This window comes from Salmo salar, chromosome ssa03 (assembly GCF_905237065.1).
Source record: "Salmo salar chromosome ssa03, Ssal_v3.1, whole genome shotgun sequence".
NCBI lineage: Eukaryota > Metazoa > Chordata > Actinopteri > Salmoniformes > Salmonidae > Salmo > Salmo salar.
Window position 1 is genome coordinate 15,024,097 of NC_059444.1, and position 22,114 is coordinate 15,046,210.

General features: G+C 45.2%; 1 protein-coding gene across 3 annotated transcripts; it reads right to left on the bottom strand.

Annotated features, from left to right (window-relative positions):
- Positions 1-307: 307 nt before the first annotated feature.
- On the bottom strand, positions 308-22,110 carry LOC106598984 (dipeptidyl peptidase 9). Of its 3 annotated transcripts, XM_045714536.1 has the most exons (21): positions 21,275-22,110; positions 18,921-19,011; positions 18,480-18,718; positions 18,209-18,321; positions 16,111-16,284; positions 15,550-15,742; positions 15,311-15,421; positions 14,937-15,065; positions 14,636-14,697; positions 14,433-14,533; positions 13,921-14,098; positions 13,329-13,488; positions 11,557-11,636; positions 11,248-11,400; positions 10,221-10,356; positions 6,368-6,513; positions 5,427-5,573; positions 3,686-3,838; positions 2,077-2,219; positions 1,565-1,676; positions 308-1,241 (listed from the first exon to the last, which is right to left on the bottom strand). In XM_045714536.1, exons 2-21 carry the CDS (start codon positions 18,974-18,976, stop codon positions 1,149-1,151), a joined length of 2,679 nt encoding a protein of 892 aa, XP_045570492.1. In that variant the 5' UTR covers positions 18,977-19,011; positions 21,275-22,110; the 3' UTR covers positions 308-1,148. The 3 variants fall into 3 exon arrangements, with proteins under 3 accessions (XP_045570492.1, XP_014045494.2, XP_014045492.2); XM_014190019.2 differs by lacking the exons at positions 18,480-18,718; positions 18,921-19,011; positions 21,275-22,110 and having other exon boundaries at positions 15,550-15,719; positions 18,209-18,316; XM_014190017.2 differs by lacking the exons at positions 18,480-18,718; positions 18,921-19,011; positions 21,275-22,110 and having other exon boundaries at positions 15,550-15,722; positions 18,209-18,316.
- Positions 22,111-22,114: the final 4 nt, after the last annotated feature.

Genomic DNA, 22,114 nt, shown 5'->3' on the forward strand with positions numbered 1-22,114 from the left:
TCTGATGTGATTGGTCAAAAGGGACAGGAGATGTCTCCCCATCTCCAAAGAACCCGGAGGGTCATAGAGGAATATCAATTCACATGGAAAGATTACTAGCCCTGAGATTACACACATAGGATATTCCCTGTGTTAACATATGAATCACATTGTAGTTAACCATGACACTGATCTTGTACATCATGTACAATTTGAGACATAGAAACCGTCTCAACATCTTGGTTCATCATTATGGTCTATCCATATATGCATAGATCCATCCATCCTTGTTCATGGTATTCTGTGATAAATTATAAAATTAAAGAGATTATCATACATGTATTTATTCTTCATCATCATGTATACATTTTATTCAGGTGGTACAAAGCTGTTTAAGACTTGGCTGCTCATACTCGTATCGTAATTGCCGTAAAAAAGGAAATACCAGCACGATCAAGTCAAGAAGTACTTTGGCATACATGGTATGTCTTCAGAAGGCAAGCCGACACCTTGAGCACTGCAATGTGAGGAGAGAAAGTGACTGTATTATGTCAATGAGCGACTTCATTTGACACTCATTATAAAAGAATAAGAATCCATAAAAATATTTTCTTTTTTTTTTAACAATACACACTTAAAATAGTTAATGAATGCAAGTAAAGGCAGGGTTTCTTCCTCTAGCCATTACACCAATTCCAATATGCTCCGTGTGTGTGTGTGTGTGTGTGTGTGTGTGTGTGTGTGTATAGCTTCCATTTCGTATTCGAGGAACCCCAATCCTACCACTGACTTGAGTGAATAAAATGGAGGAAAAAGAAAACCATTTGGCAAAACAATCCAGAGAAAGGGAAGACAAAGAGGGATTGTGACAGCCTCCAGATAATGTATATCCCCCTTTCATTCCACAGTCCGAGGTGAAACTTGACAACCCTGCCTGGGATCTCCTTAGGTGCAGGGACGAGAGAACGGAAGAATAGAACACAGAGAGAGAGAGAGATAGCAAGCGACCGAGACAGGTGGAGGTATAATTGAGTGAGATCACCAGTTGATGGTAAAATGTGGAGTAGTTGGGTGTGGCTGCAGAGAGGTCTTTAAGCCTGGGTTGAGGAGGTTTCGGGGGAGGTGTGCAGTTGGTTTCAGTATGGGGTAGAGGGGGAAGGGGGAGACTTTCAGAGGTATTGTTGTAGAAAGTGCAGCAGCATGATCTCATAGTGTTCTCCTGACTCTGGGCAGCGAATACTGTGTCGCTCGTTGGGGTAGACCTGCAAAACAACAGAGGAAAATCAAACACTAATTCCTGCTTCAGTATACACTATATGGTACATGTGACTACAATTTGCAATTTTCTGTAAACGCAATATTCCCTGAAACCCATTGAAATGAAAGAGTTGTCTATTAAAGTCTTGGCTAAGATAGCAGCCCCCTTCTGGGTCCCACAGACAGCACATGGGACAGACTGTAGCAGTACTTCTCTCTGTGCAACAATGTCCATGTTGGGGAAACGTATATCAATAGGTGGGATGTTACCCATAACATGCCTTTAACACAGATTTAGAAATGTCAACAACACATTAATAATACTAGCCTGTAGCTGATATGGCTTCCCAGCGCGGATTATTTGTGACACCAGGAAGTTGGTGTGGAAAAAGTGAACATTCTCATCAAGGAATCCATGTAAAATCAGCAAACGGTTTGGCCTGGGAGGAGAGGGTTTCAAAGGGATGGAAACAGACATAGAAACCACATGAAAATAAAACAGGTTCAATTTTCATGTTCTTCCTTTTTTTATTATACTACACTACAGTAAGTATATCCTGTTTATTTATTATACACAGAAATGTTTATGGTGAAACTCAATAACATTCCATCTGTCCTTGAAATTTGAGCTGAGAAACATCCAAAATACAAATAAGTAGTATTTTTGTTGCTCAAAACCAATGCCTGTTTTTATTCAACAATGATCAATAAAATGGAATAGAACTGACCACAACATTGTTACCTTCATCTACAGTACAATATAGAAATATAGAAGTTGGCCATTCTTATTTGTTAGATTGGTTCAAGTGTATAGAGTACAGTAAACAGTATGGGACTGACTCGCTGGGCAGCTTGTCCACATGCAGTGCTACGGAGCCCTCCTCGTAGCCCTGTTGGTTGTTATCAGGCGTATCCATGTAGCGCTCTGTGTAACCCGTGTCGTACGCCATCCACACCGTCACGGGAGCGCCTGCTATGGCCACCTGAAAAGGAACAACATTTTCAGTAAGGATAGCATTAAAATCAGCCTGTCCTGCCATTTGTCCCTCCACCAGCCTCCACTGGGACGGACAACTAAGACATTTCAGATGCATTGTACCATCACACTTCAGCTGGGGTTCATTTTCTACATTTTAGCTCAACATGACAGGTCAAACTGCTTTTCAGAAGATGGATGCCTGTGGGAATTAGTTCAGTATAGCAGGGTGGTGGCACACAGTGATTGTGTGACATGTCTAAACTTCTGCTATTTAATGGTTCAATGAAGCCCTATCTGTCGAGCAGTACTGTACATATTGACAAGAGTCTGAATACGCCCCCGGTACCTCTGCTGCTGGTGAGAGATACACTGGTATATATGATGGTGAGAGACACACTGGTATATATGATGGTGAGAGATACACTGGTATATATACTGGTATATATGATGGTGAGAGATACGATGGTGAGAGATACGATGGTGAGAGATATGATGGTGAGAGATACGACGGTATATATGATGGTGAGAGATACGACGGTATATATGATGGTGAGAGATACGACGGTATATATGATGGTGAGAGATACGACGGTATATATGATGGTGAGAGATACGACGGTATATATGATGGTGAGAGATACGACGGTATATATGATGGTGAGAGATACGACGGTATATATGATGGTGAGAGATACGACGGTATATATGATGGTGAGAGATACGACGGTATATATGATGGTGAGAGATACGACGGTATATATGATGGTGAGAGATACGACGGTATATATGATGGTGAGAGATACGACGGTATATATGATGGTGAGAGATACGACGGTATATATGATGGTGAGAGATACGACGGTATATATGATGGTGAGAGATACGACGGTATATATGATGGTGAGAGATACGACGGTATATATGATGGTGAGAGATACGACGGTATATATGATGGTGAGAGATACGATGGTATATATGATGGTGAGAGATACGATGGTATATATGATGGTGAGAGATACGACGGTATATATGATGGTGAGAGATACGACGGTATATATGATGGTGAGAGATACAACTAAGGACAGGCACTTTGAGAACTGCAGTGTGGAATGACGTGTGACCCAACATCAACACCATGAGGCCTAATGGGAAAACTACATCCATACAGAATGTCATAAAACCTATCCTCACCAATAGGCCAACCTAGAATCAACTAAATGCAGTCTAATCTGCATTGTAAATGAGATGTGATTACAAGTTTCTAGAATAAAACACAATCCAAGATAGTTCTAGTCCAATGAAGTCTCTTCAGATCCCTACCCACTCCTGGAGATCTAAAGTGTTTAAATAGGTCTAAGCAATATGGGAAAATCTCCCCTAGCCAATCAGAGGGCAATGTGGTATCTAATCTACCCAGATCATCAAGTGATTTGGGATTGGAATTGTGTATTTTAGTGTAGTGCCTCTCACCTTGAAGACGTTGGGTCTCTGGATGATGCCCATGAGGGAGAGGAAGCCTCCGTAGGACCAGCCGTGGATGGCCACGCGACTCAGGTCCACAAAGTTGAACCTCTCTGACACGTACTGAAGCCCCTCCACCTGGTCCTCGATCTCCACCTGGCCCTGGTAACACACACACACACACACAGAGAGAGAGAGGAGGGCATTAGTCTCCACCTGGCCCTGGTAACACACACACACAGACAGAAGGGCATTAGTCTCCACCTGGCCCTGGTAACACACACACACACACAGACAGAAGGGCATTAGTCTCCACCTGGCCCTGGTAACACAACACACACAGAGAGAGGAGGGCATTAGTCTCCACCTGGCCCTGGTAACACACAGAGAGAGAGGAGGACATTAGTCTCCACGTGGCCCTGGTAACACACAGAGAGAGAGGAGGGCATTAGTCTCCACGTGGCCCTGGTAACACACAGAGAGAGAGGAGGGCATTAGTCTCCACGTGGCCCTGGTAACACACAGAGAGAGAGGAGGGCATTAGTCTCCACGTGGCCCTGGTAACACACACGAGAGAGAGAGAGGAGGGCATTAGTCTCCACGTGGCCCTGGTAACACACAGAGAGAGAGGAGGGCATTAGTCTCCACGTGGCCCTGGTAACACACACAGAGAGAGAGAGAGAACATTAGTCTCCACCTGGCCCTGGTAACACACACAGAGAGAGAGAGAGGAGGACATTAGTCTCCACGTGGCCCTGGTAACACAGAGAGAGAGGAGGACATTAGTCTCCACCTGGCCTTGGTAACACAGAGAGAGAGAGAGAGAGAGAGAGAGAGAGAGGAGGGCATTAGTCTCCACCTGGCCCTGGTAACACACAGAGAGAGAGAGGACATTAGTCTCCACCTGGCCCTGGTAACACACAGAGAGAGAGAGAGGAGGGCATTAGTCTCCACCTGGCCCTGGTAACACACAGAGAGAGAGAGAGGAGGGCATTAGTCTCCACCTGGCCCTGGTAACACACAGAGAGAGAGGAGGGCATTAGTCTCCACCTGGCCCTGGTAACACACAGAGAGAGAGAGAGGACATTAGTCACAGTGACACACCCAGTTGGGTCAAATTCACAACATTTTTATGAGAATACATCTTTAATCACACATTTTCTTCTTAATTTGGGGCACGGGAGGACGATCAATTTCTCATTTGGGTCTCAAGCTGAAAAAGTTCAAGAACACCTGGTCTAGATGAAAGATGCGTGAGAGTCACACAGGTGCTGTTCCATGAATAAATACCAGAAAGTATTATTAACGGGTAAAGGGGTGCCTGCACACGGTATATGGTGATCCAATGTGTTTTAATGAACCTGCAAAGTACAATTTGCCATGGCTGTGTGTACAGTAGAACACGGGTACCTTAGAGATTGAATCCGCAGCATGGGGAAACAGCGCCACTGGCCACCCTACCATCCTTATTGTTTTTGTTGCCGAGCTGAGGAGCGTCGTGCAGCAGGGTAAAAAAAAAACGGCAGTACATATTGTGCTCTCTATCATGCGTGCAATGACATCCGATGGTTGTTGACACTAACTTTTTTGTTGCTGTAATATCATAAACGTACATTGCAGTTTCACCATTAACGATTACAGCTTTAATGCTTATACACAAAAAGATGGAACAATTTATATCGGAACCATTTCTTTAAAAAAAAGCAAGATATGGGTTGGAAGGGAAATAGTGGCTTTTGACCAATCCTACCATTTTGTTTTTTAGAGCCCCTTCAAACTTCAGGCCCCTCTGACAGGAGCCCCTCCCGTCGATGACCACCACAGCGTATCCCAGAGAGGCCAGGGTGTTGAGACGCAGGTACTTCATCCCCTTGAAGGTGTTATTCACCAACTGGACCTGTGGGGAGACACATACCCTTTTCACACCACTGAGCCTAGCAGGGCCGAGCCGAGCAGGGCCGAGCAGGGCAGGGCAGGGCAGGGCCGAGCCGGGCAGGGCAGGGCCGAGCCGAGCCGGGCAGGGCAGGGCAGGGCCGAGCCGGGCAGGGCAGGGCCGAGCCGGGCAGGGCAGGGCAGGGCCGAGCCGGGCAGGGCCGAGCCGGGCAGGGCCGAGCCGAGCAGGGCAGGGCAGGGCCGAGCAGGGCAGGGCCGAGCCGAGCCGTACTGGGCTAGCCTGATTACGCATACACCACAGTTGTTGGAACAATCCTGGAAAGGATCATTTAAAAAAAACTATATATACATTTTAGATATCACAGTACGGTTTGGGTCAGCCCTATAGAGACTACAGGACTTCAGCATTGTACACATCTTGCTACTGTACGTGAAAAACAACAAGGTGACAGAACTTGGTATGGCTATTTCTAGGGAAAGTATTGGCTATGATTGCTAGTTACAAACAGGTCATACAGGACCAATTCCATTTCAGCCCCGTCTACATTTTAGCTAACCCTAACCCTTTTCCTACCTTAATTAAAGTAGCAAGTTAAGAGCATTAGGTTATCATAACCTGCAGCATAAGTTCTCCTAACCTGCTATGAAAAGTCAATTTTGACAAATGCTGTATCCCTTCAAGACAAAACCCAGACTCCTTCCCCTTAGTTCCTACCCCTTTGGTGCTCACAGATCTGATTTCTATAAAGAATTCCCGATCGAATAACAAAATTGTAATGTCTGAGAGAAGCCACAAACCTGCGGGCCACCGTAGACAAAGAGGACTGTGGGATGCTTCCTGCCAGGCTGGAGGTTGTGAGGCTTGTACACCATTCCATAGAGCTGGAAGCCTGACTTTCCCGGGAAGTCAAAGATCTCCGGAGATTTGTAGTCTCCTGGGCAACCTGGAGTACACACAAAGATACACACAGAAAAACAAGATCAGGGCTCTCCAACCGTGTTCCTGTTGAGCTATCGCCCTGTATCTTTTCCCTCTAACCCCAGATGTAACTGACCTTATTCAGCTTAACAACCAGCTAATTATTACAGTCCAGTGCACTACATGAGGGTTGGAGTGAAAACCTACAGGAGGGTAGCTCTCCAGGAACAGGGTTGGAGTGAAAACCTACAGGAGGGTAGCTCTCCAGGAACAGGGTTGGAGTGAAAACCTACAGGAGGGTAGCTCTCCAGGAACAGGGTTGGAGTGAAAACCTACAGGAGCGTAGCTCTCCAGGAACAGGGTTGGAGTGAAAACCTACAGGAGGGTAGCTCTCCAGGAACAGGGTTGGAGTGAAAACCTACAGGAGGGTAGCGCTCCAGGAACAGGGTTGGAGTGAAAACCTACAGGAGGGTAGCTCTCCAGGAACAGGGTTGGAGTGAAAACCTACAGGAGGGTAGCTCTCCAGGAACAGGGTTGGAGTGAAAACCTACAGGAGGGTAGCTCTCCAGGAACAGGGTTGGAGTGAAAACCTACAGGAGGGTAGCTCTCCAGGAACAGGGTTGGAGTGAAAACCTACAGGAGGGTAGCTCTCCAGGAACAGGGTTGGAGTGAAAACCTACAGGAGGGTAGCTCTCCAGGAACAGGGTTGGAGTGAAAACCTACAGGAGGGTAGCTCTCCAGGAACAGGGTTGGAGTGAAAACCTACAGGAGGGTAGCGCTCCAGGAACAGGGTTGGAGTGAAAACCTACAGGAGGGTAGCTCTCCAGGAACAGGGTTGGAGTGAAAACCTACAGGAGGGTAGCTCTCCAGGAACAGGGTTGGAGTGAAAACCTACAGGAGGGTAGCTCTCCAGGAACAGGGTTGGAGTGAAAACCTACAGGAGGGTAGCTCTCCAGGAACAGGGTTGGAGTGAAAACCTACAGGAGGGTAGCTCTCCAGGAACAGGGTTGGAGTGAAAACCTACAGGAGGGTAGCGCTCCAGGAACAGGGTTGGAGTGAAAACCTACAGGAGGGTAGCTCTCCAGGAACAGGGTTGGAGTGAAAACCTACAGGAGGGTAGCTCTCCAGGAACAGGGTTGGAGTGAAAACCTACAGGAGGGTAGCTCTCCAGGAACAGGGTTGGAGTGAAAACCTACAGGAGGGTAGCTCTCCAGGAACAGGGTTGGAGTGAAAACCTACAGGAGGGTAGCTCTCCAGGAACAGGGTTGGAGTGAAAACCTACAGGGTGGTAGCTCTCCAGGAACAGGGTTGGAGTGAAAACCTACAGGAGGGTAGCTCTCCAGGAACAGGGTTGGAGTGAAAACCTACAGGAGGGTAGCTCTCCAGGAACAGGGTTGGAGTGAAAACCTACAGGAGGGAAGCTCTCCAGGAACAGGGTTGGAGTGAAAACCTACAGGAGGGTAGCTCTCTAGATTGATCGTTTTGTTCATAAAATACTAAAGATAGCCGGCCTTCACATTTGCCGTGACTTTTCACTTAGCCAATACAAATCTCTTAATTAACTATGCAACATGTACAAACTCGTACTCCAAAAGAGATCAATGTGATTATTTAATAAGTTCTGGATTTAGCTTGGTTTACCTATGGTGCAACAATCACTATGAAACACACTGGCCAATGACCTGATGTTGTTAGATATCTGGCTTATAAAGCAATTCAATAGAGTCATTTGGGATGGGTAACTCAGAGAAGTGACTAAGTAAAGGGCAGTCTAAAATCAAAGCGTTATATTGTCCTACTGTGTGTTTTTACGGCAGCATTGATTCACTCCATTCCTCCTCGGAAGTAATCCCGGATCTTACACAACAGGGACCCGATTCTCAAAAGCATCTCAAAAGCTACGTTCATCATTAGAATCTTCATAAGAGCGTAGTTTGTTATCTAACGACTGTCTCAGACCACTCGCAGAACAGCTAAGTACGTCGTTAGCTGCTTTTTTGCCCTCCAGCATCAATTTATACACAGAAGATCTCTGCTAAACACAAAATCAAGATGAATTATCTGTCTTTTCTGTGGCGTCGATATTAACAGTGACTACAAACTTGCTCTTTTCTTTGCATAACAAGCGAAGGATATAAAGACGCTTCCAATGAAAAATGTATTAAAAAGATACAATACAGTATAGGCTACATAGACCTATATATCTGAATGATATTGAAATACATTTCACGTTACTTAATTCAAGTGGGTTTTAATTAGCTATTTGTACGCTACTGTCTGTCATTTTTGCCTCAATATATTTCCTGATGTGTAACGTCTGCTTTGACATTTTATTTAACCAGGCAAGTCAGTTAAGAAGAAATTCTTATACCCCGGCCAAACCCTAACGACGCTGGGCCAATGGTGCGCCGCCCTATGGGACTCCCACGGCCGGTTGAGATACAGCCTGAAATCGAACCAGGGTCTGTAGTGCAAAAATGCAATTTCAAAATGTTGCAAGTCCCCCATCCCCAGTGAAAGTTGTGCCCCTCCAACACTCAGACATAATTTACAAACGAAGCATTTGTGTTTAGTGAGTCTGCCTGAGCCAGTAGGAATGACCAGGGTTGTTCTCTTGATAAGTGTGTGAATTGGACAATTTCCTTGTCCTGCTAAGCATTCAAAATGTTACAAGTACTTTTGGGTGTCATGGAAAAAGTATGGAGTCAAAAGTACATTATTTCTTTTAGGAACGTAGTGAAGTAAAAGATGTCAAAAATATAAATAGTAAAGTGGAAACCCAGTACAGATACCCAGCTGCCAAACTAATCCTGATTCAGATGACCATCCTACCCATGCTAGACTACGGAGACGTCATTTATAGATCGGCAGGTAAGGGTACTCTAGAGCGGCTAGATGTTCTTTACCATTCAGACATCAGATTTTCCACCAATGCTCCTTATAGGACACATCACTGCACTCTATACTCCTGTAAACTGGTCATCTCTGTATACCCATCGCAAGTCCCACCGGTTGATGCTTATTTAGAAAACCCTCTTAGGCCTCACTCCCCCCCATCTGAGATATCTACTGCAGCCCTCATCCTCCACATACAGTACAACACCCGTTCTGCCAGTCACATTCTGTTAAAGACACTGGTCTGTGCCCAATAATGTTTGTACCATGTTTTGTGCTTCTACCATGTTGTGCTGCTGCCATCTTGTGTTGCCATCATGCTGTGTTTTCATGTGTTGCTGTCATGCTATGTTGTTGTCTTATGTCTCTCTTCATGTAGTGTCTCTCTTGTCGTGATGTGTGTTTTGTCCTTATTTGTAATCCCAGCCCCAGTCCCCGCAGGATACCTTTTGCCTTTTGGTAGGCTGTCATTGCAAATAAGAATTTGTTCTTAACTGACTTGCCTAGTTAAATAAAGGTTAAATAATTAATAAACAAAACTACTTTAGTAGTACTTTAAAGTATTTTACTTAAGTACTTTACACCACTGGAAAAACATGTTACATCTTCAGCCGTTGTAGGAAAGACGCACGGTTAAAACACTCGGAAGCCTAAATCCCATTGCCATCAGGAAACCCGGCCCTGGAATGAGTAATTGAGAGTCCCATGGTACAGTTTACACCTATACAGCGATTGCCTCAAGGAAGAAAGGATACGTCTTTAAAAGGGTAATCTGTGATTGCCACATACATTTTTGGGACATTTAAAGTAATATATAAAGCCTCCTCTCTTCCTTACCTGGGGCTTCCATCATGCTGGCCCAGAACTCAGGCACCATGTGGAGAGGGTCTCCCTCTGGGCCAGTCAGCTTGTAGATGTGGAGACAGGGGGGAGTGCTCACATTACTGTAGTGGCTGACAAACATATCAAAGTTCTGTGGAGAGAGAAAAAGAGGGAGAGTAAAGAATAGAGAGAGAGAAAGAGGGATAGAAAGGGGAGATACAATGATAAGGAGTGAGAGAAGAAGACAAAGAGAGATGAACAGCTGTTAATTAATCTTCACATGGGAGACAGAATGTCACTGGGCCCTGATTTCAAGCCAGCTTTGTCTCACCTTACAATGTTAGAGGTATACCTGAAAGATCACAACAGATCTGAGACCATCAGGTTTAGAACCACCTCCCTGGATAACTCCACATCACAGAGGGCCCAGATGCCCACACAACAGGCCATGTCTACGCTGCCCAATCTGTTAACAGCTAAGGCAAATCCCTGTAACATTGTAGTAACATCCATCAATATCCTCTCACACAGGCACACAGTGACGCTGAATGACCAGATGGTTACACAGCATGACATGGGCAGAGTTCCACAACGCTGCCTGATGTAACCAGGCTTCTCATAGGGAAGAGATCAGCTGTACTAAGGTACTTATGTGGTGTGGTCTCATGGGGAGAGGATGATTGAGGGCGGTGTGTCTAACTGAGATCAGAGTGCCAGGATGTTACAGTGTTCGTTGGTACTACCTACTGCAGTCATGTTGTTTGGCAAGATGGCCACAGAAGAGCTTGTGAATGCAATGACAGGTGACAGAGGGCTATATTCAATCAATCCCTGTAGCCCGATTACAAGAATACATTTTTGGGGTAAGAGTTGGTATTACAGGGGTGCCAGAGGGGGGGCTTGGCAGCCAGGCACCCCCCCATAAGTGTTACAAAATCAAAATGCTGATCTAGCCAACTACTGTTAGGACATCCCAAAGAGTCAATATACTTCCTACCCTGTTTAAGGTTAGTTCAATCCTATTGGTTGAGTGAGTCCATACCTTGCTTACAGAGCAGCTGTGGGAGAAGCCAGGCTTGCTGAGTCTGACCACTTCTCCTGGGGACTGATAGCTGACCACATAGAGGTGGTGCTCCAGGGGAGTGTCTCTCGTGCCCTGGAAGTACACCAGCTTAGAGGCCTCATTCACCCAGATCTACAGAGAGAATCACAGATGATATTTATATTGATGGCAGAACGTACTTTATAAACGTACAATAGCGTGGGCACACACACAAAAGTGTATTATAAAGATATTTTATAATGCACTGTGACAATAAGGGTTTTAATCTGACTGACTGAAGGTCCTTACCTTGGAGCCATGCCTGGCCAAAACCTCCCACTCCCCACTGGTCAGAGTCACCTCCTCCTTGACTGCACATTTAAAGTCTCCTGCAGAGGAAAACACCATAGAGATTAGAGATGATATTTTGACAACTTTTATTACATTGGCCAGACTTACAGTGCAGTAATGTGACGCCCGGATGGCGACCACAGATTGTTCAAAGTTAAATCAATAATGCAATCAATATCTCACGACACATACAGATCAGTGATTAGCTCAAGGAAGGAAGGACAAAGCCTGAGTCCCAGATCTGTTTGTGCCGTCACACAAAACATGACGATAGCCAGGTTTCCATCCAATTTGCGACAGAATTTCATGTGAATATTCTAAAGATCCCCATAACCGTTCGTGACCAGGAGTCCCATAGGGCGACTCCTTTCGACGGGCCGGGCGCCTGAAGGCTGACTTCGGTCGTCAGTTGAACGGTGTTTCCTCCGACACATTGGTGCAGCTGGCTTCCGGGTTAATCGAGAGAGTGTTAAGAAGCGCGGCTTGGGCCTCCCGGGTGGCGCAGTGGTCTAAGGCATTGCATCGCAGTGCTAGCTATGTCACTCGAGATTCTAGGTTCGAGTCCAGGCTCTGTCGCAGCCGGACGCGAACGGGAGACCCATGGGGCGGTGCACAATTGGCCCAGCGTCATCCGGGTTAGGGGAGGGTTTGGCCGGCAGGGATGTCCTTGTCCCATCGTGCACTAGCGACTCCTGTGGTGGGTCGAGTGCAGTGCACACTGACACGGTCACCAGGTGTATGGTGTTTTCTCCTACACATTGGTGCGGCTGGCTTCTGGGTTGAGTTGGCATTGTGTCAAGAATCAGTGCGACTTGGCTGGGTCGTGTTTCGGAGGACGCGCAGCTCTCGACCTTTGCCTTTCCCGAGTCCGTACGGGAGTTGCAGCGATGAGACAAGATCGTAGTCAAGAAATTGGGGAGAAAAGGGGGTAGAAATTACACACAAAAAAGCATAAATAAAGTTCAATGGGTTTCCATCGCATTTTCAAGTCTAACGATGTTTTTTTCACTAAAACTGTTGCGATAAATAGCAAACTTTCTCCATCTGGTTTTGGCGCACGTGCTCCAGACAACAGTTCACTGATGCAGTGGACAGGGTAGGTTATATGAGATTATAGACAACAGCAAGATCATTTTTATTTGATAATGGCATGTCACCAGAATTCAAATAATACCCTCTATATCCCTCAAACGCAACTCTGGACCTGGAAGCCAGATCCACTGCTGTGTTTCATTGTTCCCCTCTAATCAGGGACTGATTTAGACCTGGGACACCAGATATGTGCAATGAATTATCAGGTAGAACAGAAAACCATCAGGCTCCGGACCTCATAGGTTAAGAGTTACATTTACATTTTAGTCATTTAGCAGACGCTCTTATCCAGAGCGACTTACAGTAGTGAATGCATACATTTCATTTCATGCATTTTTCTTTTGTACCTCTGCTCTATATTTATTGTACATTTGCATAAAGTTCATCATAACTGCTTTCATGTGTCTATGGTGGTGGTAGTAGGCATATCATCACGTGACTCTTACTGGTTATTAGATCAAAAGTTGCTCATAACTGTGTCTCAACCGCAATTGTCACAATCTATTTAACCAATAAACTTATCCCGCCTTGTGAAGCGTATTATTTGAGGGACCAAGATTTAGCAAACTTGCTTTTTCCATCAGGCATGACGTGGGTTTTATTATGCACAACCTGGTTAATGACAGCAACGGAATTACCCTCTGTGTATTCGTAGCTTCCTGACCACTGGTAGCAGCCTGGTTGCAATGTTGACGTGATTTTGTACAGATGGCTGAAGCCCGTTTTGGATTCATTCACCCATATGAAAGAGAACTCATCCTCTGACGTTTGAACGAAAGGATAGAAAATATCATGAACCTGTGGACAACAGAAAAACATGGTGGTTGTTAGTTTGTTGTGGCCTGATTCTTCCATGCAAATACATATGTCAACATACATACATCCTCACACATATAGCCCTTCAAGTCACTATTACACTACAGTGACTGTCAGATGAGTGTGAATTCAACAACCAAACTGTACATGCAGTTAAATATTCCAAGAGTAATTCCCAAGAAGCATTAAATCTTCTATTTTTGAGAGGGCACTGATAGCCAAATCTACAGTCTGATGATTCATTCTACATAATACTAAGCACATATCTGGTAACTACAATTCTCTCATATAGTACAGATGGATGAAAGACCGAGGTTTCAGAGCTTCAAATGAGGAATGACAAGTCAGTGCCCCTCCTTTCCCTAAGCCCTAGTCATTTTCCATATTATCCCCACCCTGCCCCCCCCATCTCACATTGATCCAGATGTCGGTGGTCTCCTCGTAGAAGATGTAGGGCTGGACGTCATGGGGCACGGCCTCCAGGTTCTTCTGCCTCTGGGCCGGGTCGCCTGTGACGGGGATGAAGAGGGCTGGGGGCAGCAGCACCAGCTGGAGCCTCCTCTGACTGCGGTCCAGCAGCACTGCCCAACCACTTGGGGGAGACAGAAACACACATTCCCTCACTGACTGGATCATACGTACAGTACAATAATGACTGGTTCAACATCACTAATGCCTTGTCCTTTCCACAAGCTCAGAGGACACCAACCCTGGAGCGCTACAGAGTATGCAGGCCTGTGTTGGAGCTCAACACTGGCACAACTGATCAATTAATCAACTAACTACTAATAAACCAAGATTTCTGCGGAATTGTAGGATGACTTTTCCCGTCCCCCAGCCCTAACCATCACCAATGTAAGCCAAATAGCATCAGAGAGAGGTCAAAAGCAGTGCTTCCTGGGGAAACATTATGTCGTAACACTCACTATTTGCCATCAGTCGTCCATCCTGCGCGGGAGATGTACTCCGTCCCAGGGAACAGGGAGGTGAAGGGGAGAACTAGCTCCTTGTCTTGTACGCTCACGATCTGGAGACACACACACATTAGTCTCCTTGTAAACACTACAGTGAGCAGCGAGAGCAAAATAAGGGAATAAATTAAGACCAGTCAAAAGCAGCTGCCACTTACTTTTCCTTGTTTGTCAGTCTTTATCTGAGCCAGTTTCAGGGTGGTTTGAGGATTTTTACTGCCTACAAAAACATAATTATTTTTGTTAATTCTAGTGGTCTACTCCTGAAATGAATTTATTAGGTCACTGCTAATACTGTATGTTTGCCAGGCTACCCAGACTCTTTGCTACGGCCAAACGCTACGCCACCACCACGGATGTTAGTTTCTTCTCCACAATGAGTCTGGATCTGAGTACCTCCCCAACGATTTCTAGAACGCAAACACATTCCTGACGTTCTGATTGGTCAGGGGGGCTCACCTGTGCGGGGGTATCTGTAGGCGTCGGCCTTCCGCTCCTCCAGGGCTGGAGAGGGAACATGAATGATCTCTACCTCTGTCTCATCCACCTCTTCATACAGCAGGTACAGAGTTTTGCCCCCATCTGAGTCTAACAGAGGAGAAGAGCAGGTTAGACAGACGGAACTGATAACATGCTCTTGAAAATGCATACAGAAACAGCTAGCATTCATGACAGACACAGCTTCATGATGACAGTGTCTGGGGCAAGTTAAAGCCTGTACGACGTTCATCAAAGCATGACTGACTGACTGTTTGATTAAGGAAGAGCCCAATTACATGAAAATGGTTCCTTCTCTAGTCATAAGGAAGGAGTGACAGAAGGTGCCTACTCACCCTCTACGGCAGAGGGACTCCACCAGTAGCCAGTGAAGCGGTCAAACTCCTCCTGGATCACAAACGTGGCCACGCCCGCAGACTTGGGGTCCTCCTTCACATTATCCAGACCTGACCCAGGGAGAGGGGATTCATTCATTCATTAAATCCATGTGGTGTCAGCAACAGGCCATAGAGAGTGTAAACAATTCCATACAACTACAGTACACAAACTTCCAAAAGTCCCTGACCCTTCTGACCTTTGTGACAGAAGGTGAGTCTCCTCTCCTCCCCAGACTTGAGGTTAGCCAGCCACAGGTCGTTGTTGTTGATGAAAGCAATGAAGTTGGGCTGTCCTGGGGAGATCTTAGGGTCCATGCGGGTCCCTGAGCACTGCGTCTTAATCTCCACCGGCTTAATTGGGCGCAGACTGCTTTTAAACCAGGAAACACACTCTTAGTGTACAGGGTCGTATTCATTAGGCACCAAACTGAACAAAACAGACTGAAACAGGGACGAACTCAACTTGTCCAATAAAACGGCTTGTTTTTGTTTTCCATTGAAAAAGGGTTTTTTGCCAGTGTGCCTTAATGAATACAACCCTGAAGACACAACCATACACACAGCAACAGCCATTCATTGCTGTGGCGTTGGGGTGCTGTGCAGTTCATGCGCCAATGCTCATATCAACTACAGGATGTTAAAATGACATTCAATGACACAGCTACTAATCAAAGTTACTGTAAATCACTTAGTGGCAATTGCAGATGTAGGAAAGGCTTTCTAAGATCATTTAATGAATAAAGGGGGGTAAGACTCACGATGAAGCCATTGTTGCCCCCGTCCTGGCAATAGAAGAGGCTGTTGCTGGCCTGGAAGAGGAACAGGCCGGTCTGGGCGTGGTAGTCATAGGAAGTGATCCCAAACGCTCCCAGGCGCTTCCGCTCCCTAAGGAGCTCCTCTTCCCGGGAATAGGCCCCTTGGTGCGGCGTGGCCTGGTAGTGAGGGGGAAGTCATTTTGCTGTCATCATAATTATTTAAAGGTAGACTCAGCGATATGACGTAGGTGCACAAAGTAAACAGCATAGTGGGTCAATTTCAGCAACAACTAAGAACGTTGAAGCGCGAGGCTAAACTTCACAGCTGTTTTGGTCCCGTACCTGAAATCAAATGAAATTGTATTTGTCACATGCTTCGTAGACAACAGGTGTAGACCAACAGTGAAACGCTTACTTACTGGTCCATTTACATTGCTACCAGACTGACTCACCTGTTGAACATGTTCAACAGTGACGATGTGACAGTTAGGCAGTTAGCTAGAGCCTCCAGCCTTCTGGACCTATGGAGGAGGAAGGTTCCACTGGCCAGGGACACCGAGGACAACTTCTTGGGCTTCAGGAGGAAGGCCTATGGAAAATTGGACACTCGTGCTGCAGGCTTTGGAGACTGGTAAGACTGGCCGGACCTCAACGACCTGAGCAACCAGACTGGAGCTCAGGTGGACAGGGACTAATATGCAAACTGAGCCAGTGACTGCCTCTGATGCAGTTGTGGCAGATCGCAGTGTTGTTGTGGAGGCTTTTGTCACCCATGATGAAACATCTCATCCTACATCCATGACGACACTCCTTGGTATCAGACGGATGTAGCTATTGCAACGCTGCACTGGCCTGAGGCTGCAGGAGAAACTCGCTGCTCTGGACTGTGCTGACCACTCTGTCTCCCATTCCATGCTGCCATTGGCGAGGACATTCCCACCTTTACTGTTAAGGCGGGGCTGCAAGTTGTACCAACAAAATATAATATAGCACTCGAGTACCCAACAAACCATGACCCATTTTGTATTCTACATGAGTGAAATGTAATGGAGTCCATTGCCCACGTTGTGAATGGGTGCTGTTCATACAAGGATTTGTACATTGCTAGTCATGACTGCCTTGTTGATCTGATAGCCAGAGAGGTGAGACAAGTGGTCTCACCAACAGCACACATGCACAAACATTGTTGTGTAACAGGAAGCTGGTTTGATGTTGATGATGATGTGATTTCCTGTGGGCCAAATACACCAGATATTGTTGTTGTGGGGGAGGCTCTCATTTTGGAAGTAGGCTGCTCAGTGGACGGCTACATGGAGCAAACCTTTGCTGAGAAGCGTTTTAAATACCAGCCCCTTGTGGCATGCTGGGACAGCCTTGGGTGGAGGTGCAAGCTGGTAGCGCTGATATTTGGCAGTCACGGCTCCATACACAGACTTGCAGTGCGTGGCCTCCAGATTGCGGGCCTGACAAAAACTAGGGCGAAGCAATTGACTACATACTGCTCTGTTTGGAGAAGGAGGTGCTTTCTGTACCCTTGAGGGCCATGCAAAAAGCCCTTTGAAATGTTAGGATCATTTTTTTGTACATTTCATTGGTGGATTCAAATAAATTATTTAAAATGTGTGGCGTCAGTATGCATGTGTGTGCCTGTTATCTGAGAGCGTGAAGCAAACCCATGCAAAGATACTGTGTGTGACTGTGTGCGAGCGAAGTCTTGCATCTACCTCATCGCAATATCTGCGGTGATGATCGCGGCAGCGTCTTTTCGCTGAGTCTACCTTTAATGATTATTCAACTGTTATTTAATTGTCGCTGTCTGGAGACTTTGTGGGTATCTCTGAATGAATGTCTGTGAATATGTGAGAAATTATGGTTCCACTTTCCTATTACGCATCTCCTGGCTTCAGGTTATGAACGTTTCCAGTGAATTAGCAAATGCATTTTTTTGACAAACCACGGTAAAAAAAAAATCTTAGAGAGCTTGAGATCTTTATATCTTATGAGGATAATAACTATAATATATTTTATTAGGATTTCCTTGGCACCAGGTTTGGATGTCATTAGGTTTCAGTGACGCACAGAGGATTCAAGGGGTATTCACCTGGAAGTGATCCAGCATCTGTTTCCACGACAACACCAAGAGGGCCTCTTTACGGATCTTCTTGGGGATTTCCGAGTAGAGCAGTGAGTTCTCTCTACTTCCGTAAGGCATTCCTGATCGAAAAAGAGAGACGGTCGGAAGTAAGAATTAGTTAAGTGGCCAAGGTACAACTTGCAAAACAGTGTTGCAACTTGAGAAACGTGAGTAACTCAATGAAGCACTGAGTGAGCCAAAGTGTGACGATCATCAGTGGCAGATGGCCTTGGCTCACCGAGGTAGTACAGTCGATGGGAGTGGGGGCCTGACTCATCGTTTTTCTGCACAAACTGGAAGTCATGGGGCGCTTTGTTGGCGATCATTCCTGAGTACTTCCTGCTGCTGTGGATGATGTCACGCAGGCCGCCCCACGAGTGCTTCTCCACATAGAACTGAGACGGAACGTCCTCCATCTCCACCACCTCTGTGCTGTCTGTTAGCCCGTCCACCGCCGTCATATTCCCTTCTAAACAACTGAGAGGGAGAACAGAAACAAAACACAGCGACAACCCGCTGGTCATCTACATGCTCATGAACAATGGCACTTGCATCTAGTATGGAAACGCACACAGACAGATAGACAGACACATGTATTGGCCTATACAATGGGTTATCTAGCACTCTTATCCACAGAGAAGGTACGCACAGGTCATTTGAACACACATGGACACCATACCTTTTCCAGTAACCTTCTGTTTTGTCTCCAAGTTTGACCTTCTTCACTCTATGCATTCACTGGCCAACAAACCTCAACCAGAGTCTGCAATCTAAAGTTAAACATTCAAATAAAAGGGTTAATCAATCTTATAGACATTGAATAAAACGCCTACATATAAAATCTCTCTCATTCAAACCTGCATGCAGTAAAGGTTTGGTATTTAGGTCGGCAGGTAGCCTAGTGGTTAAGGGTGTTGGTCCAGTAACCGAAGGTTCGCTGGTTTGAATCCCTGAGCCAACTAGGAGAAAAATCTGTTGATGTACCTTTGAGCAAGGCACTTAACCTTAGTCACTCTGGATAAGAGCGTCTGCTAAATGACTCAAATGTATCTAAGGTGTGATAGAAGATAGCAAAGGCATAAGGAATGGTCCATATACCATTGCTTGTATACTTTGATGTTACAGGAATGTATGAAACCTTAGCCAACATAGTGATAGTAAAAACAAAGTGCTTGTATAGTTTGATGTTACAGGAATGCATGAAACCTTAGCCAACATAGTGATAGTAAAAACAAAGTGCTTGTATAGTTTGATGTTACAGGAATGCATGAAACCTTAGCCAACATAGTGATAGTAAAAACAAAGTTTGCCCTCTGTATGGAGTGGGCAGGCGTAAAGGCGGTTGCTAAGGACCCCATTGATGTTCTTTGTGTTGATGGAATTTCAGAGAACTCATTTGCTTTCAGATGATGTGAAGAAAACATTCAAGCATCGGATTTAAAAGGAATCTGATCACCAATAGCCTGCTCGGTGCCCATTGTCCAAACAAACCTATGGGCCGTGACCCCTCAACCTGGCCTTTACAATGTCACACTGAAGCTCCAGAAGGAGTGGATGTGTGTGTAAACATGACAATAGCTCCAAAACAGCCCTCTGGGAGACTAGGGTGATGATGCAAACTGGTCATAGCTCTATACTTAACAAAAATATAAAAGCAACAATTTCAAATATTTTACTGAGTTACAGTTTATATGAGAAAATCTGTCAATTTAAAAATATTAATTAGGCCCTCATCTATGGATTTCCCATGACTGGGAATACAGATATGCATCTGTTGGTCACAGATACTTTAAAAGAAATGGGCCTCAGGATCTCGTCACGGTATCTCTGTGCATTGAAATTGCCAACGATAAAATGCAATTGTGTTTGTTGTCTGTAGCTTATGCCTGCCTATACCATAACTCCACCTCCACCATGGGCACTCTGTTCCCAATGTTGACATTAGCAAACCGCTCACCCAAACGATGCCATACATGTGGTTGGCGGTTGTGAGGCCGGTTGGACGTACTGCCAAATTCTCTAAAACAACTTTGGTAGAGAAATTAACATTAAATTCTCTGGCCACAGCTCTGGTGGACATTCCTGCAGTCAGCATGCCAATTGCACCCTCCCTCAAAACTTGAGACATCTGTGGCATTGTGTTGTGTTATAAAACAGCTGATTTTAGAGTGGCCTTTTATTGTCCCCAGCACAAGACCCATCTGTGTAATGATCACACTGTTTAATCAGCTTCTTGATATGCCACACCTGTCAGGGGAATATTCACTAAAAACAGAGGATGTAAGCAAATTTGTAGACCAAATTTGAGAGAAATAAGCTTTTTGTGTGTATGGAACACTTCACATCTTTTATTTCAGCTCATGAAACCAACACATTACATGTTTCATTTCTATTTTTGTCCAGTGTACAAGAGGAAATATGGGCTGGCTGGCTGGCTGGGGGGGGAGGAGGCCTAAGCTGCACCATACAAAAAAGGTATGAAGAACTATCACTTCTGCATCTGGAAAGCAGGAAGTGATAGCTGACAAACTCGTTTTTGTCATCCACACATTGCCTGCATTGACTATAGACTAATCTAAGTCACAGACATTTTCTCTTCCATTCATAACCTTTGAAGTTAAGATGAACTGATATTCTACCATTATAAATATCAGATAGGTTGGTAGCTAGAATTGGGAAAGGAAACCAAGGATAGGGGAAATAATTGAATGACCGGTACGTACGACATAGCTATCTTTGTTCTCATCAAGGGGTCAGAACTGTAGCTGGATATGGTTTAGCTAGCTAACAGTACAAGTTGGCAACAGTGTCGTGATTAGCTACATTGTATATCTAATATAGCGTAAGTGTTACATTGCCGCAATCTAACTGCATATTACCGCAACGTTTGCCAGCTAGGATACATTGTAACATGACAGCTCTCTCGTGACAGTTGTCGGGTATACCAGCTTGGCAACTATGAACTAGCTGGTTCCTTAGCAAGCCTGTCACTGGAGTCGACTATCACAATCGAGTTCAGAAACGTATACTTACCAATCCAGCCACTTCTTATTTCCCAAACGATCCTTGGCTTTACTAGGTAGGTATTAAAAAACGAATATTACTGCTAAAGGTTGTGTCCATGGCCCAGAATGTAGGCAGACGTTAACGTAGATCACGAAGGAGAACACCCAGGAACCTTCTAACCCGGGGATAATGCTTCGGCGCTTTTACAGGGCCGCACCGCTCCTCTTCGGCTGTGTTCGCAAGGATGATGCTGCGCTAGCGGCTGCGCAGTCATTAATCCCAACTAGAAATTAGTGTTTGATACGAGGGAATAATTTATCAATATAAAAGAACTGTACACATTCTACTGTAAACATGTACTGACAGGAAAGGTTGCCAAAACTGTAAATGATTCAAGATTATTGCATTGGAAAATATGCAGTCCGTCCATTAGCTTTTTTTTTTTTTAAACAGTAGATGCGATGTTCAATTAACAATATCAATGACTGTCGAGTCTTAATTGCTTTAATATAATGTCCCAGTTTAGTAGACATTCACGATTCACCAGGTGGCGAAGCAATATAGGGTGTTTGTTCGTTTATTACACGTGACTGTTTGGCAGTCATTTTCTCTGAATAAACGTGATAGATGACCTCACATAATCTTACCCTTGTAGTAGCCATGTATATGCAAATTTAGCCAACGTGTTGAGACACATGCAACATAGCATACTGCCAGTAAACGGATTATTATTTCTTTTAAATACCCCCCTCAAAAAAGTTGGCACATATGCACCCACACCTTGAAAACGAAATTAATTCAGTGTCATTAGACCTCTTTTCAATGGATACAAATTCAGGCAAACAGAACAAATCATGTTTAAATTAA

Excerpts from the sequence above, each read along its gene's own strand:
- LOC106598984 (XM_045714536.1), bottom strand. The coding sequence starts at position 18,976 with ATGCATAGAGTGAAGAAGGTCAAACTTGGAGACAAAACAGAAGGTTAC. Across the intron at positions 18,322-18,479 it reads CCATCGACTGTACTACCTCG|GAATGCCTTACGGAAGTAGA; the intron begins GTGAGCCAAGGC and ends TTTTTCGATCAG. Across the intron at positions 6,514-10,220 it reads CAGCATGATGGAAGCCCCAG|GTTGCCCAGGAGACTACAAA; the intron begins GTAAGGAAGAGA and ends TGTGTACTCCAG.